The sequence below is a fragment of the Grammomys surdaster genome, unplaced genomic scaffold, assembly GCF_004785775.1.
Source record: "Grammomys surdaster isolate TR1022 unplaced genomic scaffold, NIH_TR_1.0 125940, whole genome shotgun sequence".
NCBI lineage: Eukaryota > Metazoa > Chordata > Mammalia > Rodentia > Muridae > Grammomys > Grammomys surdaster.
The window spans coordinates 1641085-1664709 of NW_021620762.1; the positions used below are offsets into that span (position 1 = coordinate 1641085).

The 23625-nt window shown below is 50.3% G+C and overlaps 1 protein-coding gene across 2 annotated transcripts in view; it reads right to left on the reverse strand.

The window, feature by feature from the left end:
* Positions 1-23625, reverse strand: part of Septin9 (septin 9) — a 163213-nt gene that overhangs the window by 111493 nt on the left and 28095 nt on the right. The window contains exon 1 of one of the 2 annotated variants that reach the window (XM_028752753.1): positions 18299-18335. The exons of the other annotated variant lie outside the window; for it this stretch is intronic. Within the exon in view, the coding sequence (XP_028608586.1) occupies positions 18299-18320 (22 nt within the window). The 5' untranslated portion in view covers positions 18321-18335. Of the gene's footprint in view, positions 1-18298; positions 18336-23625 lie in introns of those variants that run through there. 2 annotated transcript variants of the gene reach the window in all.

The following is a 23625-nucleotide window of genomic DNA, read 5'->3' on the forward strand; positions in this document are numbered from 1 at the left end:
AGGAGGCGGGAGGGTCAAAAGTTCAATGTTGTCCTCAGCTACATGGAGTTCAAGGCCATCCTGGCCTCCGTGAGACTAGGAGAGGGAGGAGGTGGGAGGGTAAAAAGTTCAATGTCATCCTCAGCTACATGGGAGTTCAAGGCCATCCTGGCCTACATGAGACTAGGAGAGGGAGGAGGGGGGAGGGGAGGGAGAAGGAGAAGACAGGAGAAAGGAAGGGAGAGAGAGAGAGAGAGAGAGAGAGAGAGAGAGAGAGAGAGAGAGAGAAGAGGGAGGAGGGGGTGGGGAGGGGGAAGGAGAAGACAGGAGAGGGGAAGAGAGAGAGAGAGAGGAAGGGATATAGATAAGTAGATAAGGTTGATTGGTTTTGACATAAGCATGGTGCCCCAGCTCTGTAACCCCAGCACACAGGGCAGGAGAGCTGTTAAGACTTCTTCTAGTCCAGCCTGTGCTTACAGAGGCCTTGTCTCACGACATTTTTAATTAAATTAAGTTAAACCACAAGACTCCGTCTTGATCCCTTCCCATCCTTGTATAACTGTAAGAACCCAGTGTTTGGAGGTCAGAGGTCAGATCAGGGTGGTACTCTTGGCCACTGTTAGCTTGTGGGGCCAGCATGTAGTTCCACATCTTCAAATACTACTTCCCTTTAACCCAGAGCCCACATTCAGTGAGATGCCACCAGTAGGTCGTTGGCACAAAGGACCAGGATCAATGTCCCTGACAACTGTGTGACAAGCAGATACTGGCCCATTGCTGTGGCAGACATGATCCATCAATGGTTTGTCCATCCATGGTGATGGGCATAGAAAGGGCAGCCAGAGCCAGTCAGGAAGCCCCTCACCTGCTCTTCCTAAGACATCCAGGGAGGAGAAACGACCTGCACAAGGGCCACTTCCTTCCCTGACAGCTGCAGAGAGGTGCACCTCCCAAGCTAGCTCAGAGGCCGAGAGCAGCATAGTGTGACAGCAGCCAGGCCTGCAGAGGCTGGGCATGAACCTAACCACCACATGCGGGCTCATTCAACCTTTAGCTGGAAAGAGGCTACGAGCCCAGCAGAAGCTTCGAAGAAACTAACTTTTTAGACACTGAGCCCAAAAACAAAGGGTCAAGGTGATTAGAACCTTCTTTGATGCCTTAGCTTCACACCAGACAGATGCTAGCCACTGTGCAATGAGAGAAAAATGACAGGCAGGCCTTAGACAGGTCCCTTGGCCCCTTGGGGGCCTTTGTTTTCTCATTTTTAAAATCAGATAGGGCCGGGCAGTGGTGGCGCATGCCTTTAACCCCAGCACTTGGGAGGCAGAGGCAGGTGGATTTCGAGGCCAGCTTGGTCTACAGAGTGAGTTCCAGGACAGCCAGGACTACACAGAGAAACTATGTCTCGAAAAACAAACAAACAAACAAAAAACAAAAAATACAAAACAATAACAACAAAATCAGATGGATACTATCTCCCTTAAAGGTTCCTTATGAAATGAAACTATGTTAATATCTGTAAAGCTCTGAGAACAGTATCGGCCCAGGGCTCCGGGGAACCTCAGCCTGAGTAGCTCCTTCCCCAGGCTCAGGATTGCGTGCATGTGCGTATGTGGACGCATTAAGTCACACACGTATCTGTGCTCTTACGCACATTAAACCATCTGCTCACACTTTCCCAGAAACTGCCAGGTATTTCATTTCCAAAGCGGGCCTCAGACTGAATGGAGCTGAGGTTCTGTTTCCATGGAAACCAGAGCAGCAAGCTTCCTGTCACCCATGCAGTTGAAAGGAAAGGGCAGAGAGATGGATAGATAACAGGACAGAGCCTGATGCAGGAGTTGGCAGCAAGCACTCACTGCACGCAGACCTCTCAATATGGGGACACTGGGTGATTCAACTCTAGAGTCTGATGACCCATGAGGGGCCTGGTGGTGAGCCCCACTGCATACGGACCCTTCAGAACAGAGACACTTGGTGATTCAAACTCTTATAAGCTAAAAGCCTCATTGTATTAGCAGCTGCTCTGAGGTCTGTCTTCTCGGCCACCAATGGCATCCACATAGCCCTTCTTTGAGACTCTAAGGCACCAGCAACTCACTACTTCATGAGACTTCCTAGCCATCCATGGTAAGTGAAAACAGAGAGAGAAAAATCACGGTTTTCACACTTTCCAGAACATTCCAAGTTTCTAGGATTGCTTTGGTATTTGAGGGAGCTCAAAGGCTCACACTCTACCGGACAGTCCTCCAGGCCTGTGGCAATAGTGACTATAACTCGGTTTCCTTCAGCATCCTATGTTTCTACAACCCTACCCATCCCAGGATCCTCAAAGACCTTCATCCCTGACAGACACTCTCCCTTTCCCAAGCTCTGTGAGCACAGTGTGTCCTTCCTGGGCCCCAACCAGCCCAACACATCCTCTCTTAGGATTGTAAAAGAGTGGACAGTGACCCTGTACAACAAGTTCAGGCTTAAGCCCCCAGTACCTGTGGCTGTGAGCTAATTTGGAAATAGAGTATCTGTGGCTATCATGGAGTTAAAATGGGAGTGTGGTGGACGGGGGAGGGGGGCTGACCCAACAACCAGAGAAGGCAGAAGGTAACTTAGACACAGATACGCAAACATAGGTGGAGACATACATATACATACATATATATTCCACTTAGACACACACACAGATAAAGACATACATATACACAGGCATACACATATACACAGACAGACAGACACACATACCAGTACAGACACATGACACACATGTGCACAGAGCAATACATATACAAGACATGTGCATACACAGTCTCTGAGGGAGGGAGGGAGGGAGGGAGGGAGGGAAGGAAGGAGAGAGAGAAAGAGAGAGAGAGAGAGAGAGAGAGAGAGAGAGAGAGAAGAGAAAACCAGATGAAACAGAACAGAAACAGGAGAAATACAGCCACACAGCCAAGAGATGCCAAGAATTCTTGGCCACCACCCCAAGGTGCATCCCTCAGAGTGTCCTGGAACAGCCAGCTCTGCCCACACCTTCCTTTTAGCCTCTGTCCTCAGAACGCTCACAAAACCATCCTGATGTCTTAATCAGCTGTTTTGTACCCCGCTATCTGGCAGTCCCCACACAAATCCTGCCTCCCCAGTTTTATCTCACAGTGAAAGTCACATGCTGTCCACCCCAGCACTGGTCAGCAAAAATTGGTGGCTCTTTCCCACATTTCATCTAGAGCTGCTGGCCATTGGTACATGTGGGGCCCCACATGACCACCTCCAAATCCACTGGACCACTCAGCTCCTTTCCCTGAACCTCATAGCATCCTCGGAAGCCAGGGTCAGTTAGAACCTATGAGATTTTGTTTTCGGTTCTGTTGTTATTTGTTTGAGATGACACTGCAGTCTGCAGCCAGCAATCCTCCTGCCTCAGCCTTCTAGGCTGGAGTTACAATACACTTAGCTCTGAAGTTGTGCTTCAGCTAATAGGTTTCCTAAGGTTCCTAGCCAGCTGGTAAGGCAGCTGCAGACCAACCCTTCCTGATGTGGAACTTTCTAGGCTCTGATCTTGGCTGAGACTCCAGGGGCAGGGCTGAAGGCCATCTCTGAGGTCAGCCTTCTCCCTGCCCAAAGCTCACGTAGAAGGTACAGTGACATTCAGTGTAGTGACTCTTTGCTTTTTAAGACCCCTGGGGATATAGCTATGTCCCCCAAGCCCTCAGGAAATGATGATGAGTCCCCGGACCTCGGTCCCACACAACAGCTCGGCTCGGCAAACTACCCCGCCCCACCCCCATTCTCTGTTGCTGTGAACGAACAGCAACAAAACATGGTTTCATGCCAAAGGTGGGGCGTACAGCTTCCCAGAGCCGGTTTCCTGCCAGGCCTAGGTACTGACCATGGGGGTGCTGACCCTTAGCTGGTGTGTGTGGGTTTGCGCATGTGCGCCGTGAAGGCATGCCTGATCTTCTATATGCAGCTTGGAAGGGTGGAGAGGCAGGTGGAGATTCTGTCAGACAGTCACAGAGACATTGAAAGTATAATGAGAGCTATACACACATACATCCCCATACCCATACCCACCTCCACATTCAATGGGTTCGAGCACGTCCGCACACACACACACACACACACACACACACACACACACACACGCAGACACACGTGCACACACACGCCCCTGACATTTTCTTCACTCTGTACATCTTACAGCCATCATGAAACAGCTCTGCCTTGGAAGACTGGACTCCAGTGGTTCCCTGGAATCGGGTAATTCCATCAGGGTTTCTAAGTGTGGGAGGTGGTTCTGCAGGACACACCCAGCCTCCGGTCTCCACCTCATCTCACCCTGCTTCCTCTCCTTGGTTCCCTTCACCCACACTGGCTGCTCTGACCCCAACCTTTGAACTTGGGAGTGAATCATTTCCTCTGTCAAAGGCGTGTATGAGCGCATGTGCACACACAGCAGCGTGCAAGGGGAAAGAAGAGGCAGGCCTCCTTCCCGCTCTGGTGCTCTAGCATATGCAGGGGCTGGAGGTGTTGGAACAACACCTGAGGTGACACACACAGGCTGGGTTCATTGCAGAAGAGTCCAGCACATGCTTGGGTCTCTGTCAGAAAGCCCCCAGCCTGAGCCAGCCCTGCTTGTGTCTGGGAAGTACAAGAACGTGGAGGAAGTGAGGTCAGTGCCTTTGGGATCCCTGTCTGTGGTGGCTTGAACAGAATGCCCCCCAAAGGGTACACATGTCTGAATCTTCGGTCCCCCGTTGGTGGAACCACAAAGGATTAGGAGTGTGGCTTTGCTGAAGGAGGTGTGTCAGTGCAGGTGGGTTTTGAGGATTCAAAAGCTAACACTATTCCTGTTGGCTCCCTCTCTTTTTGCCTCCTACTTAGTGGGTAAGATGTAAGGTCTCAGATACAGCTCCAGCGCCACGATCCCTGCATGATGGTCATGGTCCAATCCTCTGAAAATGTAAGCAAGGCCTCAATAAACAAACTATAAGTTGCCTTGGTCAGGGTGTCTCCTAACATCAGCAGAAAAGTAACTGAGACAGAAGGGTCAGTGCCTTTGGGATCCCTCTCCTTCCATGCCTAGGGAGCAGATCCCAGGGTGCTGGGCACACAGGGAGGAGCCTAGGGAGCAGATCCCAGGGTGCTGGGCACACAGAGAGGAGCAGCAGTATTCTGTGCCAGTCCTGGGCAGCTGAAGCCTGGCCTAAAGAAGGTACCATTCCAGACCTGTTGCTGGGCAACAGGAGAAGACACGAGAAGGGAGGCTGAGCCTGCACCACACAGCAGCTACACAGCACCTCAGCTCTGAAGGCCACGCCCCAGATCTGCAGCTGCTGGCATGGCAAGTCACCTCTCCTGGTACAGCAGATGACTGTGACACCAGGGCCCCTCGGACCAGGAACTTAACTGTTCTGGATCCTACTGATGAGGAAGGTTGAGCCTGTGAGCCTGATGCTGCTGCCTACAAGCTCATGGTGGGGAGGTGGTCGCTGCTGAGGAAGCAGAGCACTGCTTCCACAGTGTGTTGGAAGGGCCAGCTCCTGGTACCCTCCAGCCAAGGGTACCTGACAGCTCTCTCAGAAGAAATCTTGGAATGCTGCATCAGTAGCCAAAGAAAGACAGGGTAGCCTCAGGCAGGTGGGAACCCAAAGGACCTCTCCTTGCGGGTCCAGGGCTTTCCTTTGATGATGATGCAACCCAGGGGCTAGGCTCCAGCACCTCCAACAGTTCTCACAGTGGGATCTTCACTGTTGCCTCTCACCACTTGCAGCGTCTGCTTGCATCTTTAACAGCTCCCTGCCTCTTTGGTCTGAGGCTCTTTAACCCTTTATAGCTATTCTTTATATATGCACGCATATGCAGAACTGTGTGGTTAGAGCGTAGGTAGTGATTAAGATTCAAATAATAATAATTACAAAGAAAGGCCGTGGTGCTGAGGAGACGGCTCAGCAAGCAAAGGGCTTGCCAAGCAAGCAGGAGACATAGTGCACCCAGCAGTGCGGGTGCGGCAGTCGCCCCTGTGATCCAAACGTGCAGGAGGCAGAGACAAGGAGTCCCAGGCCAGCACCAACAGTGAGAGCCTGTCTCAGTGCAGAAGACATCTCAGGGAAGAGGACATCAACATCAGACCTCCACATGTGTGCATGCATATACGCCTGCACCCACATCCAAACACACATGTGTGCATGCATATACTCCACACACATACACCTGTACCCACATCTACAAACACACATGTGTGCACACACACATGCAGAACAAAAACAAGACAGGACATCTGATGGCTTGCAGGCAGCTGTCAAGGGAATTGGGACTACTTGCAAAACTAAAGCAAACAAACGCAATGTAGCTGTGACATTCTTACACGAGGGACAGGCACATACCTGTCACCATCTCTGGCATGACATGCTCATGACACGGTGCACTGCTAATTCTAAAGGTAAGCCTTTACACAGAACCTGTATTAGAACCCACCAAACAGCCACTGAGTAACAACACTAAGAGGTGTGCTTAAGAAACTAGTAGGAGGGTTGGAGAGATGGCTCAGCAGTTAAGAGCACTGACTGCTCTTCCAGAGGTCCTGAGTTCAATTCTCAGCAACCACATTGTGGCTCACAACTATCTGTAACAGAATCTGATGCCCTCTTCTGGTGTGTCTGGAGACAGCTACAGTGTATTCATATAAATAAAATTTAAAGTAGGAATATGTATTTGTATAGAGTTTGATCCTCAGAACCCAGGTGAAACCTATGGTATTATGTGTCTGTCACCCTAGCCTGGCAGCAAGCACCTTTACCTGCTAAGCCATCTTATCTGCCCCTTTCCATATTTTTAATGTGTGGGGAAGATATCAGCTGTCCTCCTCGGTCACTCTTCACAGAGTCTGGAGTTCACTTGATGAGACTAGTCAGAAAGCCCAGGGATCCTCCTGCCTCTGACTCCTGAGTGCTGAGATTAAAGTCTGTGTCACCTCATCTGGCTATAAATTAATTCATTAGGGTTTTCAAGACAGGATGCCTTAGGGTTTTATTGCTGTGAAGAGACATCAAGAAGAAGGGTACTCTTATAAAAGAAAACACTTACTTAGGGTTGGTTTACAGTTTCAGAGCTTTAGTTCACTGTCATCATGGTGGGAAGCACGGCAGTGTGCAGGCAGACACAGTGCTGGAGGAGCAGAGAGTTCTGCAGGCAGCAAGGAGAAACTGTGTTCCACACTCAGCAGAGCTTACGTGTAAGAGACTTCAAAGCCCACCCCCAAAGTGACACACTTCCTCCATCAAGGCCACACCCACTCTAACAAGGCCACACCTCCTAATCATGCCAGTCTCCATGGCTAAGTATTCAAACACATGAGTCTGTGGGGGCCACACATATAAAAACCACCATACAGGATTTCTCTGGCTGTCCTAGAACTCACTCTGTAGACCAGGTTAGCCTCAAACTCAGAGATCCCTGCCTCTGCCTCCTGAGCGCTAGGATTAAAGGTGTGTGCTGTCACGACCCAGCACGATTAAATATCATAGACAGAATGCTACTCTGGTTCCTCCTAACCTTTAATGTTGTCTTTGGTTCTTGAGACAGGCCAGATTTAAACTCTCAGTTTTCCTACCTCAGCTCCTGAGAGGGATTCCATATGCCTGGCTTGATAAATTTTATCTTGATAAGTAACCCAGGCTGGCCCAGAACTCAGAGACCCACCTGTCTCTGACTCTGAGTGCTGGGAGTAAAGGTGTCTACCACCAGGCTGTTTTACCTACAGCGCCCGTAGGTAGCATCGCTAAAAGTAACCGCCTCTGTTCAGACTTTCCCTCCTCCAGCTCGGCAATCTAGTTGAGATTTGTCACTCTGTATCGTCTTAGAGAAACAAAGAATGACCTTATTTTTTCTCTTTTTCCATTTCCTTGATTTCTGCCTTTATCATCATTACTTCCTTCCTCCTACTGACTTGGTGGCTTAGTCAGGGCCAGGACAGGAACAGCTACGCTATCAGCGATCTGAACTGCAACTTATATAAGGAGTGTGTGTGTGTGTGTGTGTGTGTGTGCGCGCGCGCACGAGCGTGCACGTACATGTGTGTGTATGAAGTGTGTGTTTATGCGTGTGTTGTTCATTTGTTTTATTTTTGAGACATAAATTTTTATTTTGTATTTATTCATTCTTGTTTCATATGTGAACGTTTCGCCTCCATGAATATCTGTACAGCATGTACATACATGCTTGGTGCCTGAGAGGTAGAAGAGGCATCAGATCCCCTGGAACTGGATTTACCAATAATTGTGAACCACCACATGGGTGCTGGGAACTGAGTCCACCATGGGTGCTGGGAAATGAGTCCACCTGCAAGAACAACCAGTGCTCTTAACCACTGAGCCATCTCTCCACCTCGAGACATGGTCTTCTATGAAGTCCAGGAAAATCTTGAACTTCCTGTGTGTCCTACACTGGTCTCAAACTCTTGTTAATCTTTCTGCCTCAGACTCCTGAGTGCTGGGGTTACAAATGTGAGCTATTACACCTGTTGTGCCAATTCTCACCGATCAGCAAAGGTTACTAAACACTAAACACTGAAAGGATTTATTGATCCCAGTGGATGACTAAAGCTGTCATTGTCACACATGGTGGTCTCCATGACAGCATAAGGACACACAGGAAGGGGAACACAGGAAGAGGATTTGATTCATCCATGCTTACAGAGTTGGGCTCGCCTCAGGCCCCATTCTCCAGTCCCCTTCAAACTCCCACTGTGTCTAGTCTTCAAAGAAGCCTTCCTGAGGGGCAGGAGAGACAGCCCAGCCTGGATGACTCCTGTAAAGCTGAGTTTGGCTGGCAGCTCATAACCACCTATAATGCTAGCCTCAAGAGAATCTATCCTCTGAACACCTGCAGTCCCACACACAGACAGACAGACAGATACACAAACACATAGTCACAGACACATACAAACACAGTCGCACAGATACAAGTACACAGACATACATGCTAGCAGATACATACACCATACATACATACATACATACACACACACACAGACACCTTCACACACAGACACACACATACACACAAGCACAGAGATACACACTAGCAGACACACATATAGACACACACTCACAAACACACAGACACACAAGCACACAGACACACACTAGCCAACAGACACACATAGACGCACAGACACACATGTTCACACACACACTAACAAACACACATATACACACAGACACACATAAACACAGTCACACAGAGACACATAAGCACACAGACATACACATACTAACAAACAGACACATATGTTCACACACAGAGACACACATATACACAGATAGACATATACAGACACAGACGCACAGACACATATACAGATACACACACAGAGACACACATAGACACAAACTCATAAAAGTAAATCTAGCCCAGTCCTCCTGATGAACTGACAAGCACAAGACAAAGGCTCCTGCATTGTATGACGGAGCCCCAAGGAGGCTCCTCAGTCCACAGCTAGTTAGTCAGAATTTCCAGAAGACCAGACTTTCTGAGTGGTACCCAAAAACCTTATGGGACTGAGCCCTAACCATTGAGACCCACATTGCTTGGGGACAGCAGAGCTGGTCTGTGTTACAGGACAGTGGAGTCCTCCAGAATGAGGGGGTCAGCTTGGCGAAGCCATCCTCCCCACACTTCTGTTAGGAGCACCCCTGTGTTATGACTGGGTCCCAAGAGAAACAGTCTATTTGTTCTACAAATGTATATATATAGCACTTCAGTCTATAGTCGTGCCAAAACCTACAGTCCTCAGGAAGAGATCTGACAACACTTGCAAGAAACTCTCAGTGAGAACCAGAGGCAGCGGATTCTGTGGCGAAACAAGCGGACGGATGGAAGACTTTTGCATTTTCAAACTTATTTTATGTGTGTCTGGAGGGTGTGGAAGTCAGAGGACCACTCTGGGGAGTCAGCTCCCTCCATCTGTTGGGTGGGCCCTGGACAGTTGACACAGGCCATCAGGTTGATGGCAAGTAGCTTCACCCTTGAACTATCCTGCCCCCCAAACTCTCTCTCTTTTCCCTGTTTTAAAAAAAAAAAAAATTGGAGCCAAGGTCTCACTCCTTCTGTAGCCGTGGCTGGGCTAGAACTCAAAGATCTGCTTATCTTTTACTCTCAAGTGCTAAGATCACAGCACTTGGATGTGTGCATGTGTGTGCACGTGTGTGCACGTGTGTGTACATGTGTGCATGTGTACCTGCCTGTGTGAGAACTGCTTACAATGCTGTAGAGGCCAGGAGAGGGAGCCAGATCTCCTAGAACTTGAGTTATAGGCAACTGTGAACCACCATGTGGGAACCAGAAGCTGAACCCAGGACTTCTGCAAGAGCAGCCAGTGCTCTTAACTATTGAGCCATCTCTCCAGCCTTCTTCCTTATTGTTGAAGACAGCATCTTGTGTGCCAGCCTGCCCTCAAGCTCACTGTTTGCTGATGACCTTGAGCAGCCCTCCTTCCCCTGCCCTTTGGGTGCTGGGGTGACAGGCATTGACCACAGCCATGTGTGGTTTCTGTGATGCTGACTCCTACGTTCCCAGCCCTCAAACGATTTTCAAGAGAAGTTTCCAAAACACACAACAAGGAAGGAGATGTCAGCAGCCAAAGCTGAGGGACTGCAAAGACACAGAGAGTAGCAGCGGTGGAGGTGGCAGCTCCAGAAGCAGCAGCAGCAGCAGCATGAACCTTCACCCTGCCCTACCCCAGACCCCAAGCTGAAGCATAAAAACCGGAACTATCAACATACTAGAAGAAAACTGCCTGTACCTTTGCAACTTGGCGAGAGGGAACTCTTATAAAACACAGAAAGTGAAAACCACAAAGGGGGTGGGGGAAAAGGAGAGAAAGAAATTGCAAAATGAGACTTCACCAAAAAGCGATGGGGACACACTTACTCTTATTTAAAGGAAAAAAAAAAAGATTAAGGAAAGGACTGGCCAAGCCACAGACTGAAATAAACTCTTTGCAAAGCATACATCTGACAAAAGACCAATATCCAGAAGTAACGAGGAAGAGTTGAGCCGTCCAATTTGAAAATGAGCAACAGATTTGAGAAAGATATTTTACAAAGGAAAAATACATGAATAGCTGGGAAGGTCATGAAAATGTGCTGGGCCACATTAGTCATCAGACGGAGGCAAAATTAAAGCCAGAGTGAAACAGCACACTCCCACCACCAGAATGACTAAAATTTAAGACTGACAGCAGCAGATGCCGACATGAACGCACAGTGACCAGAACCACTGCGCTCGCCTCCAGGACTAAAGCCGGCTATGGGTGAAGACCTAGAAGTTTCTCCCGCAACTAAACAGACACCGATTCCAAGGGCCAATCAATCAGCCTAGGTGTTTCCATGAGACAGATGGATGCAGCTCCCATGAACGACCAGGATAAGATGTTCATCACCGAGCCCCAACCAGAGGAAACAGGAAAATGTCAAAGCCACAGAAGGGTCAGGCAGGGAGCAGAACACAGTTGTAACATGGAACACGCCGTGGGGACCCACAGCAGAAAGTGACTCTGGCAACATTTGAAATGGATAAGGGAATCCAGGGTGGGGAAGTTCCCTGGAGGAGACAAAGGCAGCAGCTGCATAGGAAGGGACAGGGGGACTCGCCAGACAAAGTCAATGTTCCATGTTGTGGCTGCAGTTGGAACACGCGGTACATTTACCTGAAAAAAATTCCCAGGACGGCATGTCCAACATTCGGGAGATATGGAAATGTGGAAATAGAACCACTGTGGCTAAGGATAGGTGAGCAGAAAGGAGTAAAGATCATGAGTCCTGGCATCTGCAACTTATTAAAGCTGTGTCTCAGTCACCGGGCATGGTGGCACTTGTCTGTGATCTCACCCTTTGGGAGATGGGGATAGAAGGATGAGAAGTTCAAGGCCTACCTTGGCTATATGAGTTTGAGGGTAGCCTCAGCAGCATCAGACTCCGTCTCAAAGACAAATTAATTAATTAGTCAATCAAGTATGTCTGAAGGGAGCCTGATTACTGGTGGACAGATGCGAACCTAAAAGGGAACACTCACGGGAGGGTCTAGCAGGTGGGTGTGTGGGACGGTTTCACCGTCTTCTCCTTGTTTGAAATGTTTCTCAGAAAGTTAGAAAAATGGGGCCTGAGGGGATGGCTCAGCTTGTAAAGAAGGTCTATTGCCTTCTTCAGGCTGGGTACCTGAGTTCAATGCCAGCGCCATGTAAAAGCTAGATATGGCTGTACATGCATGTGTATAACACACACACACAAACTAAAGTAATTTTTGAAAACCAAGGTGATAAACAATACAGGAAAACAATGTTGACCTCCACGCGTGCTCATACTTGAGCACACCGACCACAGACACACACACACGCACACAAAGTGGGCTGGAAAAGTTTGAGAGATTGAAACACATCAAACAAAAAACTAGGAAAATAGAATACAAAAACAGTCAGGAGGCACCTGTCTCCTTCTGCCGGGTGCTGTAGGCTGGAGTTGGAATTCGGTGGCTTCTTATCACTATTCCCTGAGGTTCTCTTCTCTGCTGCTTCCCTCCCCTTCAGCCTAATCAAGTTGTACTGGCAGCCTCTGTAGCAGCATGCAGACCTACAGATCCAGAGAAAGCGCTGCCCAGGTATGCTGGGTTTTTAAGGGCCTGCATCGCCCCCTGCTGGACAAAAGGATCTCTGCAGCTGTCCCTCTGTTCCCAAAAGAAGAGTTAGCTAGCCCGTGCTGAGTCACCAACACCCTGCGAATAGCAGGTGTTGATACGTAGGCTTTGCCTGTCTATGGAACACAACCATCATGTCCACAGTGGATATCCAGGTCCTGAGGATGCCCCCTGCCCACTGACACACATCACGGAAGCAGACCGAGGCTACCCTCTCCAGACAGGACACCAATGCCCCACCCCTTTCTCACTACCTTTTGCTGGGACACTAGGGAGAAAGAACCCTGAATCTGTAATGTATACTTTCTTTTTAAAACATTGTTTATTATTTTTATTCTATGTGTGTGCGTATTTTGCTTGCATGTATGTCTGTGCATGGTGTGTGTCTGCCTGGTACTCTCAGAGGCCAGGAGGAGTTACCAGAGTTACAGATGGTTGTGAGCTGCCATGTAGGTGCTGGGGATCAAACCTGGGTCCCCTGCAAGGGCCTTAACTGCTGAGCCATCTCTCAAGCCCTGGAGTACTTTCTTCATTATTGACAGCTATGCCTTGTGACATAGACCACGCGTAAGTCAACACACTTGTGGGTGGGAGCCCTGAACTGGAGGATCCATTGCTGAGGACATCGGATGGCTTTATCCAAGTCCAGACTGAGGGCAAACAGACCAGAGAGACAGAGAGGGATGGGCCACGCCGTAGCAGGCCCTTTCTGCTTCCGGCCAGTCAAAGCAAGGTACCAAGACCCCAGAACTCAAGAGCTAGGAGACAGCCGCCCATAGCCACACCTCAGTGAGTCAAAGGCCAGTTCTTTCCCTCTCATTCCCACAGTACCCATCTCCACTCACACCCTTACTGGCTCCAACATCAGAGCCTTTGTTTTTGATGTCCTCTCTGCCCATAGCTTTTGAACTGTTGGTTTTCTCTGGCAGTTCAAGCCCCCCAAGTCAGTCCACCCCTAGGATGTAGGAGCTTCTATTAACTCCCCATAAACACGCACCACCTCAGCTCGGGGAGTGGCTCGGTCAGCAAAGTACATGTCTTGCAAACAGGAGGACCCGAGTTCAAAATCTCAGAAGTCAGGTAAAAAGCCAGATGTGGTGACGTGTGCAATCTCAGCACAGGTGGGTCCTCAGAGCTCCCTGGTCACCTGGCCTACATGACAAGTTCCAGGCTGTTAAGAGACCATATCAAAACATGGTGGGTGGTGCCTGATAACCAAGGCAGTCCACTGGATTCTACATGTGCACACCACACACACACAGACACAAGTCTCTGCTCAAACCCATGTGGAGGGCAATGCTGAAGGAATCCCAAGTGGCCAGGTGTTGTGCTATCCCCACTCTTCATTGTGAGCCACAAACCCAGGCGGGTTCTCTGAAGGAACCGACGATCCACAGAGCAGGAGAAAGTACTGACAATAGATCAAATAAGGATCTAATAACCAGCATATATAAAGAGCTCCCTCAATTCAATAACAAAGCAACTTGACTCAAAAATGGGCAGAGCCTGGTGTAACGGTACACACCTGTGATCCCAGCACTTGACAGGCAGAGGCAGGGTCATAAGGAGTTCAAGGCCATCTCAACTGTAACTAGTCTTATAACTAGCCCAACACCAGCAGCACAGGTGCCCCTACCACCCCACACCCTTACTCTGGCACCCTCACACCCCACACCCCCATACCCCTACCACCCTGACCCCCACCTCCACTACCCCCACATAGTAGTTTCTGAGAGAAAAGGCTCTTGGGCAAGCTATATGGCTCAACTGGTAAAGGTGTTTGCCAGCAGGCCTGATGACATGAGTTCTATCTCTGTACAAATGGTGGAAGCAGAGAATGGATTTCTTCAAGTTGGCCTCTGGCTTCCACACAGGCTGTGTGTGGCAAATGTACACAAACACAGATAAATGCTTAGATAGGACTTAAAAAAAAAAAAAAAAAAAGGAAAGGCTCTTTGCGGCTAGAACGTGGTATCTTCAGATGTGATCATCCCAGCTGCCCGGAGGCCTTAAATCTCCTCATTTTTAGAAAGGCAGAAGGAGATCTGAGAGAAGCTGGTCACGAGACAGCAGAGGCAGAAGCCAAGAAAGCCGAGGCTGCTGGAGTCACCAGGAGCCAGGAGAGGACAGGGCCAAAAGCTTCTTGGAGCTTCAGAAGGAGGTAGCCTGCCCAGCATTCTGCTTCTGATTTCTGACCTGCAGAGCTAAGCAAAGTCACATCAATCCATCAGTCACAGCTGGAGCCCGCCAGAGGCGCCGGGGCCAACCCGGAGGTGGGAGATGACAGGATTGAATGGGGCAGTGACGGCTCAGGGAGAGCCTCCAGAGAGTCCCAGTTGCCTGCCTGGCCTGTGGCAGAGAAGAGCTGGGACCCTGGTGTCCCACTACACAAACCAGACCCTAGCCAGGAGCACACATCCAGTGCCAGGGCCGTTGGACCCTTCCAGAGACCCATGTGTGGATTCCTTGCTGGGCAGCACCTCCCATGATCCCTGTCTGCGACTGCCTCACTGGTCCAGCCTTTCTTACCCTCCCTGCCCTCTAAGAGAATCAGTCAGTCTCTCTCTCTCTCTCTCCCCTCTCCCCTCTCCCCTCTCCCCTCTCCCCTCTCCCCTCTCCCCTCTCTCCTCTCTCCTCGCTGAAATACAAACGCTTGGAACAAGATAAAACTGCTTAATTTCTAAGAGCCACAAAGCCAATCCAGAACAACGAGAAAAGAAACCACACCGACCCTTGGCTGAGAAAGAAGCGTCCCGCGCCTCTGCGGCCTGTCCCTGCCCAGTGACTCATGCCAGCTGTGCTGAGGAGCCCGAAGTATTTGCCTGGGGAACTCTCTGAGAGCCCAAAAGAACCCCGGCCAACCTCACAAGGCAGAAGAGGGAAGGGAAGGGAAAGGAAAGGAAAAGACAGGCAGAGCAAAGGATACCCAGCTCAAGCCCTGAACCTCTTCTCTGCAGCTGGAAGGCCCCATGGCCCCAACCAGGGCAAGACCACACCCTCAACCACACCTCCTGGACACTAGGGCTGGACAGGCTTCAGCCACCAGCCCTTGGAGCATCCAGCCAGCTAGGTCTCTATCTACTGGAGCACACATGCGCCCTGGTCCACCACCACCAAAGTACAAGCAGGGATGGAGGGAGCTGTCACAGCATCTGACATTGAGACATAAAGGGAAGACCCAGCTGGAAAGGGGAGCCAGACAAATGCACACCAAAACCTCAGAAGTCCACCAAATGGAGGGACTCAGCCTCATTCTGCAGATAAGGAATCTGAGGCCAAGCCACAGAGTAATCTGTTCAAGGCTACCCTGCACGGACAGGACCAGAGCTTGACTTCCCCAGGGACTGGGTTAGGATTAGGGCTCCAACTGACCCTAATTAATAAACTGGGGTGAAGACGGGGCTGGAGGAAGGGTGGGGATTTTCCTCTTCTGTCCTAGCCTGGCCATTTATGGCTGAGTTTTGGGGAAGAAAAGATCTGTAAAAATACACCCAAATGGAGGTTTCCTAAAGAGTCATTCATGCCTGAGCCCAGATCCCAGTCACTCAGGAGCCTGAAGTAGGGTAATCATGAGTTTGAGATCAGCCTGGGACACATAGCAAGACTACACCTCAAAATGAATAAAAGAAACTGTCAATGTTGGGGAGAATGGCAGCTGTAGAATACCTCCTGCATGATTGAGGCCCTGGATTCCATTTACAGCCCCTCAAAAAGAGGGGGGAGGGAAGGAGGGAGGGAAGGACTAATCTTTGGCCCTGACCCATCCTAAGACAAGGTACCACATGAGGCCATAGCTTGTTGGTAGATGTCTGCCCAGGTGCAGTACCCTGGTTCCATTCCCAGGATCACATAAACCTGTGGCAGGTTTGTAATCCCAGCAGCCTGACCATAGAGGCAACAGGATCAGGAGTTCAACACCATCCAGGACTACACAGTGAAGCTGGGGCCAGATAACCTGCCTCAAAACAAACAAAAGGAGAAGGAAGATCCAGCTCTGGCCCAGTGCAGCGCTGTCCTTGGCTAAGGGCACCGGTGAGGGTCAGTTGGTGAAGGCTGGGATCCATGGCTCTCAAAGGCTGCTTTGTTCAGTGTATAAAAACCTCTGGTCTGCCCATGAGGCTCCAAGCGCTCACCCTTGGGTCTCAAGGGAGCCACCTCCCTCTCATGCGAGCCTCTCAAATACCATGCTGTCACCTACCTGGGTTGGGCCTTGTCATCCACAGAATGAAGGCTGGGCTGGACATGTGTGTGGCTCAGTGGTTGAGGAGGCCCTGAACCCACAACCCAGCACAGCCGCACAGACAAGTGCAGGCCCCTGTCAGCTAGCCACTAAAACAACTGTCATCTTACAGCTGGTGAAGAGGAGGTAGCAGGGCTAGGCTTCCTGTGAGGGGTACAGCACCACCTGTCCAGGCTTTGGAAGCAGCTGCTGATGTCCTCTGCCATGTTGCCTCTACAAACTGGGCACAGAAAACTTCGTCTCTCTACTTATTACCTCCAGCTGGTCACGACACACCAAGTGTTTCCCCCCCACCCCAGGTCTCCTGTTGTGCCTGGCAGGGTCACAGGACACACTGCTGTAAGCAAGGCACCAGGTGGCCACCACTCAGTGAAGGCCTGGCCAGCTTTGATGTCACATCAGAAATCACAGTAATCACAAGGTTGGTGGTGACAGGTCTCAGACAAGACCTGAGATGTGTCTTCTTCCTTCCCTTTGGCTTCTCAGAGACCCCTGCTTCTGTGCATCTACTCAGAGGCAACCCAGGGCCCAGGGCCAATGACACTTTTGAATGGGGTTCAGTCTCATCATGAGTACAGGACAACACAAATCCAGAGTATGGGTTACATCCCTAAAATCTGCCCCTACACTCTCCTGCAGCCCCAGACTCAGATGGTACCCAAGGCAGAAGAGGCAGTAATGTCCTCAGACATTGATGGTCCCAGCAGGAACTGGGAAGCTTAACCTGGGACCAACTTGACTAAGGTGGCTAAAGAAACGGAGACCCCTTTCTCATCCCTGAACTGTTTACACCCCTGCTGGGTCTCTGTTGGGTCTAAGGGGGCAGCAGGAGTGTGTGGTTGCATGTGCACTCATGTGCACTCACGTGCATGCACTCTGGCCCAAGAACACACACTTGAGGGTGCACACATGTGCATACACCTCCTCCAAGTTCTGGGAGTACCACCTCTATAATCAGCCGCCCGGGAGGCCCAGCAAGGCTATTTCAGGAGGAGACCGAGACCAGATGATGGACAAACAAGCTTGCCTTGGCCCGGGTGCAGAATCCGTCCCCACCATCCACCCTTGCCGAGTCTCTGAAGCCACAGCGATCACAGACGTAAAAGTGGCACACCGGAAAATGAAAGAGAAACAGCACGGGAGAAGGGGCCCAGTTTAAATAAAAGCCAGACCCGACTGGGCTTGAGTGGGAAGCGGCATTCCAGCTCACCGACGTGGAATAGTCAGCAGAAAAAAAAAAAGAAAAAGAAGAAAGAAAGAAAAGAAATATTTCTGTAAAAGTTGCTAAACGTGACCTTAGCTGCTCATTTCCCAAAGTCGCAGCACAGCCACACGGTTTGGAGCGGGTTCCGGGTCAGGGATGGGGGACCCGGGACGTGGAGGATTGTGGCCTACCTGTGATGCGATCTCTCTCCATTCCTACGGATGTATTTACAGCAGGCAGCTGGGATGCCGGTGTCCCCTGCACAGAGGGGTCCTCCTCCCCTTTCTCACCCCGTCGCCCTCCCTCTCTCTGCCTCCTCCTCCTCCTCTAAAAACACTCTTTGTCTGGTCTAATTTCTTCAATCTGTTGCAATCACGAACAGATCCAAATTACCACATTTCCATGTGTTGGTCATATGTCTCTGCTCCGAACTGAGGTAGCATTGTCTCTGCCACACAGAGGGGTAATGGGGAGCACAAGGAGAGAAATTAAAAAAAAAATAGGAGGTGGGAGCCTCAATGGGAGCCCGGGACGTCCCTGGGTCCTCTCCCTGAGCGCGGGACCGGCTGCCTGGCCCTCAGTGCGGTAGCCTCAGCCGTCCAGCGTCCAGCGTGCAGCTTCCGGCACTGCCTCCTCTCCCCGCCCCCTCCAGCCCCCGCCGCTGGAGTCTGGCTGTTCCCTTTTAATATCCACTTGGAGATGCCTAACTAGGCTCTTGGAAACCAACTCGCAGAGTCAAATTCCTGGCCACTTCCAAAGTCTTTCATTTTCCTCCCATCCAGCGGTGCTGTGATTTTCTTGGGGTTTAAAACATTTAAAAAGCTTCTATTTCCTGCACGCCTGCCTCACCTTACTCTACGGGTCCAGATCTCAACCGCACCGCACCCAACCTATCTGCCCAGGTACTGGTTACCTCCCAGACAGGAGGACCGGGAGAAAACTCCAAATACCTGCCCGAGGTATTTGAGCCCTGAGAAGTTCCCCCTTGTCTTGTCAGCTTGCAGATCAGAAGGACAGACTGTCCCCACCCCAGGCTCCCAAGAGGCTGAGCTGGCTGGAGGCTTCCTGGAAGATTCCCACCCCACACACATGAGTCAGTAAGTCTCAGCGGTCCCCGGGGAGGGAACACGTCCTGCAGTTGTGATTTCCCCAGACTCAGCGGCTCTCTGAGAACATGGCTGGCCTGGGGCCTCAGCTCTATTTCCTGGCGGACACCTGGTCCAGGGGCTGGTCACCTGGCAGAGGGAAGGTTCCTCAGCACCTGCCTGCCCAGAGCCCTGGCTACGAGGATAGAAAGGCTCAGGAACAGCAGTAGGAAGGTCCTGGGGAAGGGCCCCAGGGAGTGGAGCCTGCTTGTACCAAAGAGTCATTCAAACCTGGTGGCAAGCAGGGCATTGCTGTGCAGTCTCTGCTTAAAGAAACATGCATACGTGTTTGTCAGGGTTAAGAGCTGTTTCTGTAAAAATGGCATCTCTTTGTTGTATTGGGTTTTTGTTGGTATTTTGAAACAGGGACTGGAACTCTAGGTGAACCAACTGGCCTTGAACTTCTGAACAGCTTTTATTCAGGGGACTGGGATTACAGCTTGTGTCACTTTGCCTGGCTCAGACTTAACAATCTCTCCAGAGAAAGAGATGGCAAGCCTGGAAAAGCAAGCATTCATGCCTGGCCACCGGGTGCTAGCCCAAACGTCACAGCCTTCAGACAAACCATACACTGACCACAGTGCTTTGGTCCCCGTGGAATCTTGATACATATTCATTCTTCACTGGTCTGAGTTTGAGATCTGAGTTTGGAGACCTTCCCTCACCATAAGGCCAGATCCTTCATAACCCATGGGTAAAGCACCCCAAGCCTGAAATGTCACTCCAGACCTATCCACTCTCTGCCTGGGGTGGGACCCCAGATGCCCAGCCCTAGACAGCAAGGCATCTTCTTGTGGGAGTGTGTAGATCATTTCTAGCCTCCTGGGAGACATCAAGGGAAATGTCCCTGCCAGGGAGCGTGGAGTGGAACCTCAAAGGGCAGCCTGCCCCGTGAGAGAGTTGAGACAGAGCCTTAGTGGAGGGAGACCCAGGCACCGGAAGAACTGGCAAATAGTTCCCTAAGAATTCACATCCTAGAAGCCATGACTGTGGCCGTGCTGGGAACAGGACTTTACAAGAAGTGAGGGATTTTGAAATGAAGATCTTTTGAGCCACAGGAGTAATCCAGAACAAGGTGCTGCACCAGACCTTCAGATCAAGCCAGCACTGGGTGGGGGTGGGGGTGTTCCACCCCTAACTGAGGAGCTACAGACATTTGATTGTTTCTAGGAAGTGGAAGATTCAGGGTGTTTCTTTAAAGGTGTGGCTCCTGGTAGGCCAACCAGTGGATGGTTCCACACACAGAGGTCTGTGGGGAGCAAGATTAGAGTTGATGGGTTATTTAATAAAAAAGAGAGGGATGGGGGTGCTGGAGAGATGGCTCAGTGGTTAAAAGCACTGGCTGCTCTTCCAGAGGTCCTGAGTTCAATTCCCAGCAACCACATGGTGGCTCACAACCATCTGTAATGGGATCTGATGCCCTCTTCTGGTGTGTCTGAAGACAGTGACAGTGTACTCACATAAAATAAATCTTAAGAGAGAGAGAGAGAGAGAGAGAGCACATAAAATTGGGAGGGGAGAAAGGTGGGGGTGTCTGGGAGGAGTTCAGGGGAGTTCATGGCAGTGGCTATGATCTAAATACATGTAATGAAACTCTCAAAGAATTAATAAAAATTTGCATTTTTCCCAACATAATATTTTTATTAGTTATTTGGGAATTTCATATAATGCACCTCAATCACACTCCCTTCCTTTGCACATACACCCCCCAAACCCCACCAAGTCCAAATGGTGTTGCCTACAAACTCACTAGAGTATGGTTAAATTCCCAGTGGCCAGCCCCTTAAAAAACCCTGAGATCCCTTCCCCCCCACCTCCTGCCTGAAGCCATCGACTGTGAAGAGCTACACTTTAGCATCTTCATGGTGACTTTTAAGGACTGTCTTCAATAGCTTCCTGTCTGGATTGTTTCCTTGGGGTGAGGGGGTGTATTTTAAAAAGAGGGACTTTGACACACATAGGGAAGGAAGCGAGGATCACAGAGAGTCGAAGGCATTGCCTGGAGGCTGGACTGATGTGGCCACAAGCCAAGGGGCACCTGGAGTCCCACACAGGTGGCAGAGGTGGGCAAGCGGCTCCCTGTAGCCCTGGCACATCCACAGTGATACTAAGTGTACTTGTTGTTGACAGAGATACATTGTATTACTTTATCCCAGCAGTTTGTGGTAACTTCTTTTGGCAGCTGGGGAACACCAGGCAGGTGCCCTGTGCAGACAGAAATGAACACTGGGGCCACTTGACCATTTCCATCCAAAGCAGGCAGACCAATCAGGAGGACAGGCTGTAGGCTGGGGCTTGCAGTTACTTTTTTTTCTTCTCTCCTGCTCTTTCCCCACCATTTTTGAAATAGGGTTGTAGCTCAGGCTAACCTGCAGCAGAGGGTGACTGGACGCCACGGGTTATTGGTTTTTGTTTGTTTTGTTTTCCAAATTTATTATTATTTTTATTTTATGTATTTGAGTGTTTTGTCTGGACATATATATGTGTACTGTGTGTGTCTAAGCAGGTCAGAAGAAGGTGTTGGATGCCCTGGATCTGGAGTTATGGATGGTTGCGAGTTGCCATGTGTGTGCTGGGAATTGAACCAGGGTCCTCTGCAAGAGCAACAAGTGCTCTAACCATTGAGCCATCACTCACTGCCCCTTCCCTCCCCGCCTCAGCCAACTCTGAACTTCTGATCCTCCTGTTTCCACCTCCCAAGTGCTAAGATCACAAGTGTGCACCACCAGGCCTGGTTTTATTTACTCTCTTTCTTGACTTTGAGAAAAATACTCCTTGATGGTTTTTCTGCTTACAAATGCAATGTCTGTTCATTCTATTACATTTAGTAAGTACAAAAAAAAAAGTAAGAAAGAAGAAATTGTTTCCTCCGTATGAGACTGTCCAGGCCCAACTCCCAGGGCAGCATGCAGACCAGAAAGACTTGAGACACCACCCACATCAATGGCCCATGACGATGAGAGGCCAAGGCCAGGAGCTGGTGTCACCTGCAGACACCAGGATGCACAAGCCCTAGGTGTCCTGCTGTGGTCTTTGTGACCCTCAGCATTTAAGGACCTAGTTTGGCTCAAGGTCTGTTTCACAGCCATGCCTGAAAAATCTAAGCACTCAGGCCTAAGTAGGGAAATAATTTGAAACCAAAAACCTGGCAGTAGAGACGGTTCACATGGAACCTGCATTAGTCATAGGCAGAGGCTGCGAAGAGAAAGGGTGAGAGGCAGGGCAAGCCCCAGCTACAAGAGCCAAGAAACCCACTACCCACAGTGTGTGTAGGCTTGGGAGAGGCAACTCAACAGTCACTCATGCTCCTCCCACTCCAGGGGAACGAAAGAGGCTGTGACACTTGTACTCAGGAAACAAGGAAGCTCATGAGGGCTAGCCTGGTTTCAACAGCTTTTCCAACCTGGACAAGATTTGCTCTTCTGGGGAGACAGAACCCCCAGGCCAAGGCTCTGAAGCATCTGGCTATGCCAGCCCCAAACCCCAGTTCTCACCCTCAGCCTGCAGTTAGAACCCCACTATCACCAGCCCTCAGGCCAGCATCCAGCCCTCATCCAGCACGACACCCATGACCTGGATGCCCAGGCCACAGTCTTTGTGATGTCACTCACAGGTCCACAATAACTCCAAGCTGCAGAGGGGGCTCTCTGGGCACAAACCCACTTAAAGAAGCAGCTGGGGACCTAGGCAAGTCAGGAACTGTTCATTTGGGAGGGCTCGGACATTACCTCCTCCGTTAGGAAGCCTTCCAAGATTGCTTCCTCCCCCCACCCCACCCCCCATCCTGTCCCATTATGTGACCTGGCTCTCCCAGATGCATCTGCCCCTGCAGCTTTCTTGGTGACTTCTTCTCCTGAGTGGACCTCCAGGGCCCCGGATTAAAGTGGAGCCAAAGGAAAAGGTACAGGTGACTTCACAGAGCATTCAGGAGCTGGGACCATGGACCTCTGGAACTTTCCCAACTGCATTCCACAGCATGCGCAGCTGAGATGCCACCGTGCCATCCTGACTCCACAGAGCCCCTCTGGGGGTCATGTATCTGCACTCCAGCACTGCCTGGGGCAGGGGCAAAAAAGTACTAAGTGAGGCTAAGCAGCCTGAGCTGACAGTGGCCAGGAGAGCCCAGGGAAAACAGGGAAGGAAGAATCCTCACTCTGTGACCCAGGAAAAGGGGGTTTGAAGACCCACAGGCCGGGGCACCTGATAATTGTCAGCCAAGGTTATCATCTGGCCTCCACACATACAGGCAGACATGAACGTGCACACACACACACACACATACTCCACATACGAATTCATATACACACATGCATGACACACATACACACATTCATACACACACATATACCCACAAACACACACACACACATACA